Source organism: Crocuta crocuta, unplaced genomic scaffold (genome assembly GCF_008692635.1).
Source record: "Crocuta crocuta isolate KB4526 unplaced genomic scaffold, BGI_CrCroc_1.0 scaffold143, whole genome shotgun sequence".
In the NCBI taxonomy this organism is placed as follows: domain Eukaryota; kingdom Metazoa; phylum Chordata; class Mammalia; order Carnivora; family Hyaenidae; genus Crocuta; species Crocuta crocuta.
This window is the reverse complement of record NW_027529175.1, coordinates 2,951,668-2,971,421: the sequence shown is the minus strand read 5'-3', so window position 1 is coordinate 2,971,421 and position 19,754 is coordinate 2,951,668. Positions and strand designations below refer to the sequence as shown.

The following is a 19,754-nucleotide window of genomic DNA, read 5'->3' as shown; positions in this document are numbered from 1 at the left end:
AGGCTGGGGGGAGCCTGCCCTTCCAGCACCCACCTCCCCCACCCTCCAGGGCAGCCTCTGCCCCTCTCTCAATGTTCCTGGGACTGGACACGCTCCCCTCTCTGCACACGCTGTCCCTGGGTCTGGACTGCTTTCCACCTCATCCTTCTCACCTCGCTGGGCACTATCCTCAGCCTTTACTATTGCTGAGGCTCCCGGGCAGGGCCCAGCGCCCCTCCCCCAGGTGGATGTGACCATCGACGTGGTTAACATATGCCCCCTGACCCCCCAGGCTCTCTCCTCCAGGAGCACAGAGCTGGGCTGGACCTGTTCCTGCTTTTATCCCCAGCAGAACACACTGCTAGGCTGGGGACAGGAGCCCAGGACTGATCCGTTGTGCTGAATTGACTGAATGGGTGGGTGACAGCAGCCCTGGGAAGGGCATATGAAATGGGACAGAGGCCCCGGGTCTTCCGTCTCTGGACTCAGTTTCCTCAATCCGCAAAGGGGGCCTGAATGCCAAGCGTGGTTAACTGCAACCCTTGACACAACAGGACAGTGTGGTTGCCTCGGAGAAGACGGGATCGGGGCTGCTGCCCCCCGCGGGGCTGGCAAGTGTTAGCGCATCTAACTGAGTGGCCCGAGCTAAGGGGCTTTCTGACGACCACAGAGGAAGCCCCGTGCCCAGTGCCCACTGTTCAAAGGGTAAGAGAGTAAACTCAGAAACCCTTTCAAGCCCCTCCCTCCCTCCTCTCTCCTCCCCTTCCTCTGCTGGGGCCCGCCAAGGTCACAGGCTCAGATGTCACCAGAGCCAGGCAGAGGGGGCCCAGTGCCCACGGACATGGCTGAGGGGTCTCTGTCCAGCCAGCTGCCGTGTGCGGGGGACGCAGAGTGTGCTGCCAGCTCCTCCCAGTTTTCAAAAGAAACGAAATCTCCACTTTTACGTAAAAGTCTATTTTAAATATGAGCAACCTATTCAAAATCCCCCTTGTGTGAAATTTTTCGGGTCTAAACCGTATAAGGCAAAACAAATCGTACCTGCATCCAGCTCCAGGGCAGGCCAGCTTACGACGTGGGGTTGAGCGTCCCCCACGGCGGCCAGGATGCGGGGGCCAGATGCTGACACAGGACTGTGCTTTGCTATCAGGGAACCCCAACCAGAGCTGGGCTCTCTCTCCCTCATGCTTGTTTCCAGAAGACCCAGGCCAGGCCTGTGATAGGAACATTGGTAAAAGGGCAGGTAAGGACCTGGCCTCTCTCTCCCCGCCTGGCTCACTGCCTCCTGGGTTCTCCCACAGCCAGAGCAATCTCATGCCTCAGTAAGGGAACAACATGTGCTGCCCCAAAATGTGTCTCTTTGACAGGCACAGTACTTTAGGCTGATTTTTTTTTTTTTTTGAGAGAGAGAGGGTGCAAGTGAGCAAGAGGCAGAGAAAGAGAAAAGTGGGGCTCGAGCTCACAAACTGTGAGATCATGACCTGAGCTGAAATCAGATGCTTAACTGACCGAGCCACCCAGGCGCCCCTAGGCTGATTATTTTTAAGAAACGGAAGACTCAAGAAGTTTTTCTTTTTGACCTTCCCTGTAACTGCCTAGAAGGACCCAAGGAGACGGCCTGTTCCAAGAAGGCACTGTCACCACAGATAACTACATTATACTATGGATTGGGAGTAGTAGACAGGGGAAAACTTAGCAAAGCCTGTTGATTAAAATTTCTCTTTTTGTCTCCTTGTCTCTAAACTGTCAGCAAACGCTTGCTTACCATTTACTCTTTCCATTCTTTCTGTGAATTGCCTTCCTACTCTTTGAAACCCTAAGACCCCTACCCCCTTTTCCTTAGTCCAGAATGAGATATGTGCCTCATTTTGCCTGGCTGTCTTTGGAACCTCTCATGTTCATATGGATTCCCTGTACATATGTAATTAAATTTCCTTTTCTCCTCTTAACCTGTCAATTTAATTCTTAGACCAGCTGGAAGAAACTTGAAGGGCGAGAGACATTTTTCTCCTCCCCAACAGCTCAAAGCCTTTCCTGGTGGCTCCCCTCCCTGGATCACCTTCTTCTCGAATATCTGTGGGACTGGCTCCCTTACCTCCATCACTTTTGCTCAAAAGCCACCTTCTCCATGAGGCCGACCCAGACCATTCTATTTATAAGAGCAATCTGCAGGCTCTGACCCACATCTGGATCCACTCACACTGCTTGGCCTTTTCCGGAGCATTCTCCCAGAACACACTGAGTGAAGGGCAGGGAGGATGCACGCAAAGGCCCGAGACGCCCGAGGCTACCAGAGCTAGGAGAGGCACACACAGTGGTGGCCGCAGTCATGCCAACACTTTGATAGCGTTTCTGGCTCCAAACTGTGAGACCATCAATGTCTGTGGTTTCAGGGGCGCCTGGGTGGCTTAGTCGGTTAAGCGTCCGACTTTCGCTTAGGTCATGATCTCGCGGTTCGTGGGTTCGAGCCCCGCGTTGGGCTCTGTGCTGACTGCCAGCTCAGAGCCCAGAGCCTGTTTCAGTCTGTGACTCCCTCTCTCTCTGACCCTCCCCTGCTCACGCTGTCTCTCTCTCTCTCCTAGAAATAAATAAAATATTAAAAAAATTTTAAAAAAAAAATGTCTGTGGTTTCAGCCACCCCAGTCTGTAGGACTTTGTAACGGCAGCCTCACGACGTGAATGTAGATTTTGGAGCACATTTTGAGGACCTCGAGAAGAGAGGAATTCCCCCCAAATCTATAGGAATCGCAGGTGAATCTGATGGCAACTGTTTGGCTTGGCTTCTTAGCCTCAAGAGGCTGCTAGAAGTTCAATGTGAAATTCTTCATGAGACATTCCAGCAAAGCAGATTTTTACCCCTACGGACAATGAACTACTTTCTGCACTTACGTAGATAATCAGGCCAAGTTTGTTAAAACTGGACTCGCTTCACAAGCAAATTTGCTTCAACTTGGCTATCTTTGATGAAAATATGGGTGATTTTCAAGAGAAACATTATGTTTCAATAACACACCTTTGTGGATGTTAGATTCTAGTTCTGATTAATTATCTCCGGGTGCGTGTTGTTCGCCTATAAATCTGGGCTGGATCCTGAATTCCTCCGGTTTCCTCAAATATCTGGTTACGAGTCTCCAAACTAAACTTTCCCATTTTCTCCCACACTTCGACCTGAGACCAGTGAGAACTAAAATCGCCTTTTCTCCCCCTGAAGACTCGAAGACTGAAGCTAGATAGCTTGAGGGAAACTGCAGAGAAACTGCCACCATCTTCATGTCTGGGGCATGGGGGCCGCTCAGAGAGCTCACCAGAGACAACCAAACTGCAGACCGGGTAAACCATTCAGCCCTCACTGCATCTGAACGTGCCTCCCGCCCGACATCTAGAAATTTCGCCGACATATAGAAATCACTCAGGACTCAGACACTGGGTTTACAGTGGGCTCCCAACCATTAACCTGCATTTTTCTTGTGTTTCCAGAGAAATACCCCTTATGAATTACCTGATCACTTGCATAATATCAGTCTATGAGAGCCCATGTACAGGGCTGTCTCCTGAAATGAGTCACCTGTTTAAACTGAACTCACCTATTCTTGAGACTAAGATTGGCTCACGAAACACGGAGCAAATGTCTTACCTAAGATCCAGAACAAAACAGTTAAACTCCAGCTAGGGAGGAACAATGTTGATGTGTGATGTTTTTCTAAGGGAAAAAAAAAAAAAAAGCTGTCAAAGGGAAAACTGTAACCACACCACGGGACTTGCTCTGTGTGTGGTGACCCATTAGCAAATCTTTCCCAGTACTTGTTCATGGGGTTGTTTGGGAGGAAGGGCGACTCTGACCTTGGAGAAAGGAAGATAAAAAGTAAAAAAGCATGCATGAGCCAGGATCACCCAAAGCTGGGATGATGGCCCCACCGGGCACAGACTTCACTCAACTGCCTTTGGAAAAGGAACTTGCTAACTATGCTGTGAGCCCCTGACAGACCGTAAGATGTTACTCAGGAGATAATCACACTAGCAGAGGAGTGGGGGTGCTTGGGGGTGTCGGTTTGCTCTGTAATCCTTATCTCTTTTACTTGAAAAGATAATTCCGTGGTCAGAATTTCACAAACTTTAACTTCTTCAGGTAACTCGTCTGATTGCTGGATATGTGACCTGAAGCCCTTCTCCATACATGATGCGCTGACCCCATAGTTATGCCCGTAACCAACTGCTCCAATGTGCCCAACTTCACAGTAACCTATGGAAAAGAAACCTATACATTAAAAAAAAAAATTTTTTTAAGGGGGGGGCGCCTGAGTGGCTCAGTCAGTTAAGCATCCGACTTTGGCTCAGGTCACGATCTCAGTCTGTGAGTTTGATCCTGGAGCCTGCTTTGGATTCTGTGTCTCTCTCTCTCTCTCTGCCCCTCCCCCGCTAGCACTCGGTCTCTCTCTCAAAAATAAAATAAAAACATAAAATAAAATTAAAAAAAAAGAAACCTACAGACGTAACCTATCAGGTCAAAATATTTAACGGAAGATACTATGTTCTGTCTGTCTGTCTGTCTTTCTTTCTTTCTTTCTTTCTTTCTTTCTTTCTTTCTTTCTTTCTTTCGTCCTTCCTTCCTTCCTTCCTTCCTTCCTTCCTTCCTTCCTTCCTTCCTTAAATGCTTATTTACCGTTGAGAGAAATAGACAGAGTGTGCGCAAGGGAGGGGCAGAGAGAGAGGGAGACACAATCAGAAGCAGCCTCCAGGCTCCGAGCTGTCAACACAGAGCCTGACACGGGGCCTGAACCCACAAACTTGTGAGATCATGACCTGAGCTGAGGTTGGATGCAAAACCAACTGAGCCACCAGGCGCCCCTACCCTGTTTCTTTTTAACACCCCCTACAGAGTCCCCTGTAATGACCACTGGAAGCTCATGTAAGGGCATTAGAACCTATGGTCATAGAAACCACTCTCTAATGGACAGTGGCTACATGTGTATTTAACACAACCCGTTTTCTGGGTCCAGCATCTCTCTTTTTAGTTCAGCAGAGATGGACTAACCAGTCTTCAGGTCATACTACCTCTTGCCAATGTACAAATTGGAGGTCGTAAAATAGCACATATCTTACAGGGATCTTTTCCCCTTTACAGGCATGTGATGAATTTCAGTTGGACACTGCCTTATTCTGAATTCTGATGCCTGGCTTGACTAGGTGGGTTTTTTTTGTTTTTTTTTTTAATTTATTTTTGAGGGGCACCATGGCTCAGTCGGTTGAGCATCTGACTTTGGCTCAGGTCATGATCTCGTGATTCGTGGGTCTGAGTCCTGCGTCAGGCTCTGTGCTGATAGCTCAGAGCCTGGAGCCTGCTCCAGATTCTGTGTCTCCCTCCCTCTCTGCCCCTCCCCCACTTGCACTGCCCCTCCCCCACTTGCACTCTGTTTCTCAAAAACTGAATAAACATTAAAAAAAATTAAATAAATAAATTTATTTTTGATCGAGAGGAGGGGAGGAAGATGCAGGACTCTAACTCACCGATTATGAGATCATGACCTGAGCCAAAGTGGGACACTTAACCGACTAAGCCACCCAGGCGCCCTGGCTTGACTAGGTTTTAAACATAATCCCCCTCAAGATAAAAAGCTTAATTTTCTCTCTTTCTTTCTTTTTAATGTTTATTATTTTTGAGAGAAAGAGGGAGAAGTGGAAGTGGGGTGGGGGGATGAGAGAGAGAGGGGGAAACACAGAATCTGAAGTAGGTTCCAGGCTCTGAGCTGTCAGCACAGAGCCTGACGCGGGGCTTGAACCCACAAACCGTGAGATCGTGACCCGAGCCGAAGTCGGACGCTTAACCGACTGAGGCACCCAGGTGCCCCAAAAACCTTAATTTTCAAAACATATCCGGAATCTTCTGTGCCCCGATGGGATGTATATTTGTCTGGGGGGCAAATGGTCAGCCTGGGGCCTGTGAACATCTGGAGCGCCTAGACACCAGTCCTTCCTCTCTCTACCCATAATCCCAGGACGTTCAGCACTGGACCAGTTCTTTCAAACCTTTTCCCAGAACTAAAAGGTCCACATCGGATGATGACTCAATTTGGGGAAAAGTGTAGGGCTACGTCCCAGGGCAGCACGAAGACCGAGCTTTATTACCCTGGTGGGGGAGTGGCAGTCCATGAACATGTGATCAGAAAGTTCTCTGTATCTTCGGGAATATTATCGAATACTGAAACCGCTTCAGCTATAGCAGCTCAAGAGAAGCCCTGAGACTCTGGCCAGAATAGTTTTAGGTAACAGAATTGCTTCAGGTTATATTTTAGAGAAACAAGGAGGTGTCTGCATAGTAGCTAATTTATCCAGCTGCTCATATATGTATCCTTCCTCCGGAAGTTGAAGTCCAGCGGGGACAAAATAAACACAACAAGCGACTTGGTTGCAACAGATCTCCTCTAAAGTCTCAGATTCAGATTTGGACTGGTTTTTTTTTTTTTTTTCCAGGGTGTCTTCTTGGATTCCCCAAGGAATTAGGCCAATCTTACTAGAATTATTTACTCAAACGTGGAACTTCCGTTATTCATAATTCTCCTTCTTCACTGCTTAGTCATAAAATGTGGTATAAAATGTTGTACAAAAACTATTAACCAAGGTACCAAGATCCCAGCAGTGCAGAACGTAAGGTTTCAACCCAGAACTAAAGAATGTTTCCGAATGAGTGCAGATCTCACCCCGATCTCCCCGCCCCCGCCCATTTCAGCAGGAAGTAGCCAGAGCTGGCATCCTCCCAATTTGCTCAAGAAGGAGGAAAAGTCAAAGGCAACGGGGACTGAAACCGGGAACTGAAGACTTAACAGGGCAGCTGAGGCGGCTGCAACCTCCTCACGGCAACCTGCTTGTCTGCACATTTCTCTAACATAATATTCTTGCCCGACTCCGTGATAACCAAGTGATAATTCATTTGTTCTCAGGGTTTCATCAAGCTGGCCAGAACTGCTCAGCACACTGACCTCCACTGAGAGCCCAACAAAATGAAATGACCCCTCTCCCGACATCGTCACTGCCTTCAGCTGGTGTTGAGCCACATAGCTCCCCTCCCTCTTACCCAGACCCTTTTCCAACTGCCTTTAAAAGTCCCTGGCCCTTCCCCCTCCCAGGGAGGCAGATTTGAGGCTTATTCTCCAGTCTCCTTGCCTCCGTCTTTGTCGGCCTCCCGAATAAACCCCTCCCTCCCCTCCACGTCTCAGTGACTGATTCTGCTGCGCATGAACTTGACTTATGAACTTGGCTTTGGTTACAGGGCCAGGTTGGACTGATGGAGTGGTCTCTGCCCTCTGCTGGTCCAGAGTGGAATGGGGCCTGTCAGGGGCTCTGGGGCTTGAGGACAAGGACTCAGGGCAGCCTGAAACACCTCCAGTGTCGCACCACCCAGTGGGGTCTGGGAGCCTGCTCGGTCCTCTTCGAGGTTAACGCTAAGCTCCAAAGGGCTCCGCCTGCTGCAGACGGGCTGGTCCCGACGTCATAATCTAGTCCCCCGTCCACTGCCCACCACTACCCTTCCAGGGCTGCCCTCCGCCTCTCCTCACCCTCCTGGACATTGGTTCAGGGTCTGTGCTCCCTGCTTCACGTGACCCCGACCGGGCCTAATCGGCTTCCCCAGCCTGGCCAAGAGCATGTCTTATCCTGGATTAGCCCACTTCTGCGCCTGGGGCCCCTCTGGGCCGGCCATCTGTGTGGGCACATGGGGAAGCCGGGGTCCGCGGCCCCTCTCGCTGGACCTCCCCTCTCCATGGCGGATTTGCCAAGGTTCAGAACCAGTGACTGAGACAGTGGCAGACTGGCAGCCAGAGGCCAAAACATCCCTGAAATCGATTCCTTTTGACCTCATGGCATCTCGGCAATTTCTGGGGGAAAACAAACAAACAACACAGTAGATCTCTGGCTTCTCATGACCAACTGGAAATCCTGGCCATACCAGACCCGAGTTCCCAGCAATTAGCCACTGCCTGGCTCCAGGGCAGCTGTCCTTACTGCTTCCTGGCACCTGACTCCCAGCAGACCAGTGACTTCCAGCTCCGGTGGGCCCTGGGGGTTCTGACCCTGCAGCCTTATTTGGTACTTTATAAGCCACTTTATAAGGTGGTGCATTCATCTTGCTTGATCCTATCATACTGGGAGCACAAAAAAATCACAAGGCATTGTTCATCACCTCAGAAAAATGGGCGGATTCCTACATGGGGAAGAGGGACTTGCCCAGATCTTGGAGCTGGGACGGTCAGGAATCAAACTAGGTCCTTCTGGCCCAATTTAGTGCCTGTTCCATTTTATCATGTTTTTTTTTTAATAGTTTATTTATTTTTGAGACAGAGCATGAGTGGGGGAGGGGCAGAAAGAGAGGGAGACACAGAATCTGAAACAGGCTCCAGCACAGAGCCTGACATGGGGCTCGAACCCACAAACTGTGAGATCTGACCAGAGCCGAAGTTGGACGCTTAACCGACTGAGCCACCCAGGCGCCCCTACCATGCTGTTTCCCTTGGGCTTCTGTCCCACTTCCTGGGGGCCACCTCCAGGACACCCCCTCCCCCCCATGGGGGTCTCTTCTGGAACACCTGTACCTTTCCTTTATCCCACTTACAATAAAATGTCTATTGGTTTGTCTGTCTACGTGTTTATCGCCTGTTTCTCCTCCTAGAATGTATCTTCCCGACCCGGCCTCCTCCTTGCCCACCTCCTGGGGGAGACATTTCCAGTGAGGGCACTTGTGAATGGCGTGAAGTTGTGTGAGCCAGGGTCTGTTCCTGCTCACCGCAGCTCCCAAGGCCTCTCCCGAGGCCGGGCGTGGAGTGGGATCTTGGTAAAGTTTTACTCAAAGTCCAGAGAACACGGGCCTGATGCTGCTCTGAAGCCAATGTGCCCTAACTCCTCCATTTGGGTAAACACTGTGCTACATTCAGCGTTCTTTTTTTAAGTGTATTGTTTCTCTAGTCATCTCTACACTCAAGGTGGGGCCCGAACTCACAACCCCAAGATCAAGAGTTGCGTGCTCTTGGGGCGCCTGGGTGGCTTAGTCGGTTAAGCGTCCGACTTTCGCTTAGGTCATGATCTCACGGTTTGTGGGTTTGGGCCCCGCGTCGGGCTCTGTGCTGACTGCCAGCTCAGAGCCTGGAGCCTGTTTCAGAGTCTGTGTCTCCCTCTCTCTCTGACCCTCCCCTGCTCATGCTGTCTCTCTCTCTCTCCTAGAAATAAATTTAAAAAATATATTAAAAAAAAAAAGTTGCGTGCTCTTCTGATTGAGCCAACCAGGAGCCCTTTATTTCTTTTCTTTCGTCTTTTTTTTTTTTTTTTTAAGTTTTTTAATTTTAGGGAGACAGAGCGCGAATGGGGGAGGGTCAGAGAGAGAGGGAGACACAGAATCCTAAGCAGGCTCCAGGCTCTGAGCTCTCAGCACAGAGCCCAACATGGGGCTCAAACACAAGTCGGACGCTTAATCGACTGAGCCACCCATGTGCCCCTCCTTTTTTTGTTTTTTAAGCAAGGCTCCANCTGGAGCCTGTTTCAGTCTGTGACTCCCTCTCTCTCTGACCCTCCCCTGCTCATGCTGTCTCTCTCTCTCTCCTAGAAATAAATTTAAAAAATATATTAAAAAAAAAAAGTTGCGTGCTCTTCTGATTGAGCCAACCAGGAGCCCTTTATTTCTTTTCTTTCGTCTTTTTTTTTTTTTTTTTAAGTTTTTTAATTTTAGGGAGACAGAGCGCGAATGGGGGAGGGTCAGAGAGAGAGGGAGACACAGAATCCTAAGCAGGCTCCAGGCTCTGAGCTCTCAGCACAGAGCCCAACATGGGGCTCAAACACAAGTCGGACGCTTAATCGACTGAGCCACCCATGTGCCCCTCCTTTTTTTGTTTTTTAAGCAAGGCTCCATGGCCAAACCAGGGTTGAACTCACTACCCAGAGATCAAGAGTCACATGCTCTACTGACTGAGACTGCCAGGCGCCTTGTCCACTTGTCCATTTTGAAAAACCTCTTTTGAGTCACCCTGCCCCATAGGACGTCCCCAAACCGTAGCCTCAGGCACTGGCACCCACCACTCAGGGCAGCAGAGCAGGGCTGGAACATTCCCCAACATTTAGTCCCCAGACACCTGACGACGCCCCCCACAGGCCTCTCTGCGATGTGCAGGGGCTGGCAGGAGTCCTTTGGCCTTTCCAAGTCTCAGTTTCCCCTGCTCTCACAGGGGTGACTATAAGGTAGCAGGGAGTGTTACGCGAGATACCGCTTGCTAGGCACTCAGCACGGTGCCGGGTTCAGAGCAGGCAGCCCTAACGCGCAGCTGTTACGGCTCCTCGGTGAGAACGGGGCTGATAGCCAATGGTCTTGGACAGCGAGAGTCCGTACCTGTGGCCACCTGTGTGGTCCCTCGCTGCAGCAGGAGCCGCGCACACTCCTCGCCCAAGTGACTGTTGTTCTTTAGGAACCTGGGGAAGATAGAGGGACGCTGAATGTCTTGGGGGGCGGGGGAGCAGACAGAAGGAAGAGGAGGGCCACCCCACAGCGGACACGGGCATCGGTCAGTGGGATGCTCCCATCAGCAGGCTGTGTGTGTGAGTGAGCGCAGGTGTGTGTATTTCACTCCTTTAGCCAAGAAATATTTATAGATCGCTGACTACCAGTGACACTTCGGAGGCGCAAAGGCTACCCGCCTGTGGCCACCACCTGCAGATCTTCAGCCACCTCCAGGGCAGGGAGGAGCCGCTGACCCAGGGGAGTCAGACCCCCAGAGGAAGGGGCAGCCTGCTGAGGCCGGGAGGAGGTGTGGGGAAGGCAATTCGGACTCACGAACCAGGAGATCGTGACCTGAGCCAGAGTCGGATGCTTAATCGATGGAGCCTCCCAGGCGCCCCGGAGGACCAGGGAGGAGGCTGGCTGTGTGTGCACATGCGCACAATTACGGGGAGAGGAAGCAGGGCAGAGAAGGCGTGGAGGGGGTTTCTGGCACGTGAAGGGCATGGCTACAGAGCGAAGGAGGAGAGGCAGATCAAGTCCCGGCCGGGGTGTCTGACGAGTCCCAGGCAGCCTGGTGCCCAGGGCGAGCACAGCGAAAAATGGGCTTGCTGTGCATTTGCGGGGGAGACAGATGCCCCCTCTGCGCCCCAGAGATCTCCCCCCTTGGTATCCCAGAGTTCCTCCAGCTTCCCCACCCCCTCCCGTACTGCCCCGTCTCACCAGACGGCACTCACCCCTGCAGCATCTCCTCTGGGCTGACCACCTGCTGGGGCTTCTGGGAGGCCTCCACCTGCAGCATGTGCTCTATCACCCTCCGCTTGTAGGTTATCAAGTTCTCCTGTTCCTGGGGGCGGGGGGGGGGGGTTGCGGGTTCTGCTAGGTGCGCAGGACTCTGGGCTCCAGCTCCTCCCCTGCCCCCCACACACCCACTTAGCCGGGATTCGTTCTGACCCCGTGAGAGGAGGCACAGATCAGCCCCTGCCAGTCAGCCCTGTGGTCAGAGCAAGCTGTCTGCCTGGGCACAGCCCTGCCTGGGGGCGGCACAGCTGGAGGGATCAGGCTGGATGACGGAGGGAAAGGAAACCTCTGCCATGTGCTTTGCAAAGGCTCAGCCGTAGGCCCGTGAGCCAGGCACCATCCAGGGCCGGCAAGTTCATCTGGTTTAATGGGTGCTATCACTCCATACGGTGGAGGGAGACCGCAGGGGGCGCAGCTGGGGCTCCCAGCCCTGCTTCGAGTGGACCCATTTCCAACCTAGCTCCCTCCGGGAACAGCGCAGCCCTGTCCAGTCTCCCCCCGCTCCTCCCCCAGCAGCAGTGGGAAGTGACACTCCCATCCAACCCCTCGAGAATGCAAGACAAAGAGGACTGCACCGTGGGTGAAACAAAGAAGGGCGTGCAGCCCGGAGTCTCGCTGGACCTTCACGTTACCCCACAGGCTTTCTATTCACGAAACCAACACTTACTGAGCACTTACTGCGTGCTGGGACCGTGCATGTAGCAATAAACAGACGGCATGGTTCATGCCCTTTTGGCCTCTGTGGCCATTTTACAGATAAGAAATTGGAATTGGTGGTGAATTTTACAGATGAGGAAACAAGGTCCATATAGGTCAAGTCCCTTGCCCAAGGTCGCCCAGCAGGTCAATGGCAGAGCCAGGACCCAGATGCAGGGACGGCACTGATTGCTGTCACTGGTGGTGGCGGTGAGAGGGATCGGCACTTTCCCGTCGGTCCGCACTCAGCGCTGCCATGTGCGGCTGTGCAGTGTGTGCACAGCACAAAAGCATGCAACTGAGCGTGAGTGCCGGTGGCCTCACCAAGCTGTGTGCCCCCAGAGCTTCCTCAGTCCACTCTTCCTACCCTCTCCACCCCCTGCCCCTTTGTCACTGACCTGGCATGCTGTAGACCGCAGGCCACATACAGGGTTTCCAAGGATCATAAAGACTTCTGCAACCCCTTTCTCTGCCCACTCCTAGGGGTTTAGGGTTCATAACCCTGTCCTCTGTGGGGGTCCTCTCTGATCCCCCGTTGTCTGCCCTCTGCCACCTTCTCCCGCCTCCCTGGTACCCACCAAAGAAACAGGGCTGGGGACTCTACTGGGGGGCCCAGGTCTCCCCCATGACGGTATGCACGAAAGTCTTTATTCTTACTTTCAAGTCCAGGACAAATGGCGTGGTGTCCAGCAAGATAAGTTTATCCACCATCTCGGGGAAGATACAGGAAAACTATGATGTTGACCCAAAAAGGGAAGAATGAGTTGGAGAGGAAGAAGGCAACGGGACTCCAGCTTTTCCCTGGGGACACTGGCATTTCTGGTGTCATTGTTCCCTTCACGGTAGCCTGCTCTCTCCTCCCTCCACACTCAGACCAAGGTCCACCCCCTGCTGATAGCTGGACTCCAGGGCTCTCTGAGGCTGGAGAATGTGGAAGCTCCGGACTCCATCAGGAATCTTGAGTTTCACCAACCGCCCCACAATAATGATTGTTACTGCCAGCAACAAAGCAACGTGACGCTGGGTCAAAAACTGCTGGCTTCAACTTTGTGATATGAGGATGTATTTCCTTTCCTGGCTCCTTCCACTTCTTTCCCCTGTTCTCCCACCCCACCTGGCAGAGCGCCCAAGGTGGCCAGAGGTGGTCACCGCAAAGCCATCTACTCACCATTCCGCCCACAAGACCACCTAGGGGACGAAAGAGGAGTGGGTTGGTATTCCCCCCTCCCTGCTCTCGAAATCCTGCGGAAACTTCCTCCCAGGGGCTGCCCCACCCCAGGCTAGGGCCTGGCTCCTCTCTCCCACAGGCGGCCAGGGCTCTTTATTCGCTGCCAAACTTGGGGTTCCCTCCGTAGGGCCGTAGCACCCCTTCATCAGACCTAACCACTCAAAAGGCCACATTTCCCTTGTCACATTGGAAGACAGCATCCCTGGGGCCGTATATCCCTTGGGGGAATTGCCTCAGGCCAAAGGGCACCCGCCCATAGTGCTCCACACACCCCTTCCCCTCTCCTTGCAGTGGCCAGAAATGCAGGGTATCCGTGTACCAACTCCTGTCCCTCCCTCGCAGCCCCCCAGCCCTGTCAGCCCCCCTGCTGGCCAAAGGGTAAAGTGTACTCACCAAAACTATGGCCCATGATGGAAAAACGATTCCATTTCAAAGCTGAAAACACACGGAGCCGGGTGTGGATGGGCCCAGCCTCCCGCACACCTCCCTTCTGCAGTCCCTGCGCTCAGGGCATCCTTCACCAGCATCTGGGGGACCCCACTCAGGAAACTAGCTTGGAGGGGCCCCGGCTTCCCCGCGGGGGTGGAACCCCCAGGAGGGAGGGAGTTCTTCCTTGACAGCCTTCTCCAACTTTCCCAAAGTCACCCATGAATTCCTGGCAGGACTAAGGCTAGACCCCAGGTCCCTTCCAGACCAGCACCGCTACCCGGCTACCACACCTCACTTCAAAGAGGACAGGGGATGCCCCAGTGCACCCCCCCCACACACACACACACTCGGCCTCTTATTTACCTGCTACAACTCTCTGGATCTCAATCACAAAGTTTTGCTGGTAATACAGGAGACCTGGGCTGTAATGGGATGAGAGCCCGTGGCCCCCGAAATCCATGGCGACATAACAAAAGTCTGAGACAAGAGACAGGGAGCAGGTCAGACGCCTCCCCCCAGCCCTCATTCTCTTGCAGTCTATGCCATGTTGCCCCTCGTTACCCCTTCAGCCCTACCTTTTGGGAGAAGAGGGATGAGCCTATCAAAGGAGTTGGCATTGTCCAGCCAGCCGTGCAGGCAAAGAACGGGGGGGCTCTTCTGGGAGCCCCAGAGTTTGGCAGCGATGTGTCCCCAGGGCACAGCCAGCTTCAGCTCCGACATCAGACCTGCAAGACAGCCACCCACTCCTTCATGAGGCCGGAACTTTCGGAGCCCCTCATCAGTGCCCCAGTGTGTCCGGGGCACCAGTGGAACCCAGGGGACTCAGAGTCCTGCACTGCCCCCAGGGGACCCCCAGGAGAGCCTGATGCGGGTCTGGGCATACCTGGAGGAAGGAAAAATAAACTGGGTCCCCCTGAGTGAGGAACACTGACAGAACTTTATACCGTTGGCTGGGGAAATTGGCAAGGCCTGGGCTCTGCCACTGGCTGGCTGTGTAACCTTGGGCCAGTTACTAAAAAAACTCCGGAGCCCCAGTTTTGTTTGTTTTTTTGTTTTTCTGTAAAACTGGAGCCGGCAGAGGAAAAACAACAGCCAACATATTCTAAGCTTTCAGAAGGGATCTAAGGGTAGATAGGATGGCCCCTCTTCTCACTTCCTCATAGTAAATCCGATCATGATTGCCCTCCCTTCGCAGACCTGAAATGGAGGCGAGGGAGGTGCAGTTCACATCCAAGGTCACCAGGGAGGCTGAAGTAGGGCCAAGATCAGGCGCAGGCGGCACAGCCCCAGAACCCCAGTGCCGACCACCCAGCACCACGCGGTCTCTGGTCCCCTCGGGTGCTCACTGCCTTCCCCACCGTCCAGCACTGACCTTTCCATCCGGCCCGGCTGGAGACCCGGGAGCCTACAGCCCTCCCACCCCCCGCTTGTTTCCTGGGGCTCCCAGAACCCGGAGAGGCCACGTACAGCCCTGTCCTGGGGGCCCCCACCCTCCCGGGTCCCCACCCTTCCGCGGGTCGGGTCCGGCCTCCTCCCACTTCCGCTCCGGGGTCGAGGGGTGCCAGTGAAGGAGTCACGACACCCGCGAACGTGACATTGTCAGTCGCAAGTAGGTGGGACAGGTGGAATGGCAAGCGTGGCCGCCCCCTCCCACTCCGGCCTGAGGGGCCCTGGGGGCGGCGTCTTCACCCATTAGAGTCGTCCTGCGGGCGCACGGGGCCGTCACTACTCGGCTGGGTCGCGACAGGTAGTTGGCAGGCCGGAGCTGCAGACCCCGCCTGGCCGCCCGCCTGGCCCCGCCCCTGTCCAGGCCCCGCCCCCGTCCGCCCAGCCGGAGACTTCCTACGGACAAGGGCGTGTCCCCCACCCGGCCCCCAGCGCTGGCCTCTGGGGGTCCGCCTGGAGACAAGCCCACCGGGCAGAGGCTGTGAGCAGAGGCTAGGGAGCCCTGGGGCGGTGGCCACACCGCCTCCAAATGTTTGGGCTACACCGGGGATGATGTCGAGGGGAGAAGTCTCTGCTTGACCCCGACCCTGGGCAATTTCTATGGCTGGCCTCACTCCCGCGCGGCACCCGGAGCTGGCGCAGGCCCAGGGAGCAGTCACAGCGAGCGGGGCTACACCTGGGTCCTCCCTGGCTCGCACCAGAGGACTAAAGGTGGGGTGGTTTTTAATGGTTAAATGTGGTTTTTTATGTTTTATTTATTTTTGTGACAGAGAGACAGCGTGAGCAGGGGAGGGTCAGAGAGAGAGGGAGACAACAGAATCTGAAACAGGCTCCAGGCTCTGAGCTGGCGGTCAGCACAGAGCCCGACGCGGAGCTCGAACCCACAAACTGAGATCATGACCTGAGCCAAAGTTGGACGCTTAACCGAATGAGCCACCGAGGCGCCCCGTGTTTTATTTATTTTTGAGAGAAAGACAGCATGAACAGGGGAGGGTCAGAGAGAGAGAGAGGAGGGAGAGAGAGAGAGCGCCGCAGAATCCGAAGACAGGCTCCATGCTCTAGGCTCTGAGCTAGCTGTCAGCACAGAGCCCGATGGGGCTCAAACCCTCGAACGGTGAGATCATGACCTGAGCGGAAGTCGGTCGCTCAGCCAACTGAGCCACCCAGGCGCCCCAATGGTTAAATGTTAAAGGCTACGTCCAGCATGTTCTCACTGTGTCTGGGGGTCACCAGTAGTGCCTGGCACGAACTAGCCTTAATATTTGTTGCACAAGTGGATGAATATGTAAATTGGGGACATGGAGGAACTCCCCAGGTTTGGAAGAATTATGGACAATAACACTGAGCCTGGAAAGGATCAAGATGCCTGTCATGAAGGGGATGTTTGGGTACTAAATGCTATAATAAAGGCACTAAAGTGCATCCTCTGAGAAAGAGGCAAATCTTGGACAAATAAGGGAAAATGCCTCCTGTTCATTGACCACTGTTTGCTAATTGGAAAGCCTGACCGCTCAGGGGTCACAGTCCAGCAGAGCCCCTAAATGGTCAACTATAATCCCGCAGATGGGGGCTGGAGAGTGTGAATCCTCCCTGGGGAATGACAGGAGACCCAGGCCCTGAAGCAGGGCAGGCAGGGATGTGCCACGATGCGGGGAAAGTTGTTGGTGGCTGGAAAATGTGGGGAAGGGGGGCATCGGGCGGGGCTCAGTGTAGCGCTAAGGAATTTGGACCTTATCTGGGGGTCCGGGGGAGGGGCTTGGAAGCTAGGGGTGATGAGATGGTTTCTATGATGGGTACAGGCACCGTGGTGTCGTAGTTCCGGAAATGCTTTGGCTTCCTTGATATATTATGCAGGGGGTCCCAGATTGTGGGGTGACAGAAACAATGACTCCTTTGAAGAGGCTCTTTCCTCCTCTGCCTTGGGGACCCCACACTGCCACCTCTTCTTCATGGATGACGCTTCATTTATACCTGGCACCGCTCCAGTCTGACCTCTAGGGGGGCCCTCTANCTCTGATTTCACTTCCTCGGGGAATCACACAGAGAGGTCACTACTCTACACAAATGTACACCTGGTCACAGGGGCCCTGACAAAGGGCCCAGCCTCCCGACCTTGGCTCAGCCTCCAGACAGTCCCCTTGTCCCCACCCCCACCCCCCAAGCCTGGACTGAGCTCCAGGCAAATGCCCTGCACGGTGGGCGCTAGAGAGCTCAGTGCATTCCTGAGGCTTCGGGGCGGAGCAGACCCTCTTTTATTTGGGCACAGATTCAGGACCGCTGCTGGTGAGTGAGGGGACAGGGTGCGGCCAGAGCTACCTGAAACAGTGACTGGGTGGTGGCCCAGCCTAAAATGACTCTGCTGGCTCCCCTTCCTGCATCAGGAAGCTCTCTGAGCTCCACTGTCCTCAGGCTGAACTGACTGCTGGCCTGTAGCCGCCCTGTCCTACTGTCCTTAACAAGGCACAGTGGCCTAAGTGCCCTTTGCCAGGTCAGCTGTTCCCTTTTCCCGTTCCCTTCACGCCCTTCCCTGACCCGTTTCCTTAGAGCCCTACAGGGACTGATCTGGCAGAGGGAGATGACTCTATATTTCTTTTAATCAAACAAAAAAGCGAATCGCTCGTCCTGAGAATACCCATAGCTTCGCCGCCTTTGGGTCCAGAGACATTCGGTATGCAGTGGGTTTCAATGAGATCTTGAAAGTCACAAAATAGGGTTCACCTAAACCAACAGATCTTGACTCAGTGAAACCGGCTCTCCCCACCCCAAACTCACCCTTCTGGAGTCATATTCGAAATGTGGGGTGCCTGGATGGCTCCGTCCGTTAAGCGTCCACCTGTTGATTTCGGCTCACGGTCTGTGGGCTTGAGCCCCATATCTGGCACTGAGCTGACGGCGTGGAGCCTGCTTGGGGTTCTCTCTCTCTCTCTCTCTCTCTCTCTCCCTCTCTCTGTACTTCCCGTGCTGGCTTTCTCTATCTCTCTCAAAATAAATAAATAAGGATTTAAAACAAAACGTGCAGCCACCTGCCAGGCCAGGGAGTGGGCTAGCCCCGTGTTGCCAGGGAGTCCCTGGGAGGAGCATGGGCAGGCTCTGTACCTTCAGGTCTGGGTCCATTTCAGGGGTTCAGCGGCTGGTACAGCCACGCTGTCGCTCTCGGCACAGCCACTCTGTCCTCCCGTTGCCTCGGGTTAGAAAGGGAAGCCACTTTCTCTCTCTCCCTCCCCCTTTTTTTTTTTTTAAGGTTTTATTTTTAAGTAATCTCTACACCCAGTGTGGGGTTTGAACTTACAACCCTTGAGGTCAACAGTTGCATGCTGAACTGACGAGCCAGCCGGGCACCCTGCCACTCGAGGGGATCTTTTGGTTCATCTTGTCCCCAAACCCTTATGTTTTCAGTCATTAAAGAAACATTTCCTGAGGCGGTAGTTTGTATAATATCACGTGCTGGGAGCTAGAATAGAAAGGCGTGTCTGTCGTCTGGCGGGGCTGTGTGACAGGAGGGAGGAGAGGCTCAGAGGTGGAGGGAGGAGTCTGGAAGGGGATGGTGACTCCAGGATTCTGACCCCGGGTGACTGGGTGGGTACTGGTGTGCGCTCTCAGAATGAGGACAATGGAAGAAAGAGCTAGGAGCCTAAAGGTAAAAAAAATCACTGAGCCACAGGCTACAAAGAGGTACTCTCAGAAGCCAGAGTGAATGTACCAGAAAGAGTACTGTACTTCCAGAATTGTAGTAACCGTGCCAGGGGAGGAGCCCCCTTCTGTGTTCCCAGAGACTATCAAGTGCGCTTCTCTTAGCTCTCAGCAGCCTGTGTCAGAGAATAAGATAAGTCTTCCTCTCTTTTGTTGCTGTAGCCCTAGGAACCGTGTTGATTTCTTGCAATTACGAATCCTGCAGTCCTCCTTAAGTGTGCTCTCCCTTCCGTGCCAACATTGCCCTGAGCCCTTAGTTCATTTCCATTATTAAATTCCTCCTGTTGAAAAACCTCAAGTTTTGGGGCGCCTGGGTGGCTTAGTTGGTTGAGCGTCCGACTTTCGCTTAGGTCATGATCTCGCGGTTCGTGGGTTCGAGCCCCGCGTCGGGCTCTGTGCTGACTGCCAGCTCAGAGCCTGGAGCCTGTTTCAGTCTGTGACTCCCTCTCTCTCTGACCCTCCCCTGCTCACGCTGTCTCTCTCTCTCTCCTGGAAATAAATAAAACATTAAAAAAAAAAGAAAGAAAAACCTCAAGTTTTTCTGCTTGCTTAATCAGAAACTGGTTGATACCCTTACATACCTACCCAATTGGCGAAAGAGAAAAAGCCTGGTAACACCAAGTAATGGGTAAGGTACGGAGCAATCGAAAGTGCTGGTGGGAGATCTGACTGGAGACCATCTGAGAAACAGTTTGGCGTCAATTGTTTAAGTTGAAAGTGGAAACGCTGTGACCCAGAGGTTCCGTGCCGAGGTATAGAACCTGAAGAAACGAGCATCAAGATAATATTTGCAAGTAGTATTGCTCAAGAAAGCCAAGCGCTGAAATGATCTAAATGCCATCAACAAAGACATGGATAAATAAATTGTGGTATATGGATTTGATGGACTTTAATACAGCAATGACCATAAAATGAATGACTGCTCTACACATTAGCATAGGTGAATGTTACAAAGATAATGTGAGTGCAAGAAGCAAAATAGAAGGACAGGGCGAAATACTTTATAAGAAGGTCAGGTCA

At 53.1% G+C, this 19,754-nt stretch overlaps 1 protein-coding gene across 6 annotated transcripts in view; it reads right to left on the bottom strand.

Annotated features, from left to right (window-relative positions):
* Window positions 1-18,390, bottom strand: part of SERHL2 (serine hydrolase like 2) — a 31,514-nt gene extending 13,124 nt beyond the window's left edge. The window contains exons 1-8 of one of the 6 annotated variants that reach the window (XM_077757984.1): window positions 18,334-18,390; window positions 14,174-14,323; window positions 13,962-14,075; window positions 13,563-13,604; window positions 13,110-13,129; window positions 12,599-12,673; window positions 11,182-11,291; window positions 10,340-10,419 (exon numbers count right to left, since the gene is read on the bottom strand). In XM_077757984.1, coding sequence (XP_077614110.1) covers window positions 10,340-10,419; window positions 11,182-11,291; window positions 12,599-12,673; window positions 13,110-13,129; window positions 13,563-13,604; window positions 13,962-14,075; window positions 14,174-14,318 — 586 coding nt within the window. In that variant the 5' untranslated portion in view covers window positions 14,319-14,323; window positions 18,334-18,390. The other 5 variants (XM_077757979.1, XM_077757982.1, XM_077757981.1 and 2 more) reach the window with 5 other exon arrangements.
* Between the last annotated feature and the right edge of the window lie 1,364 nt (window positions 18,391-19,754).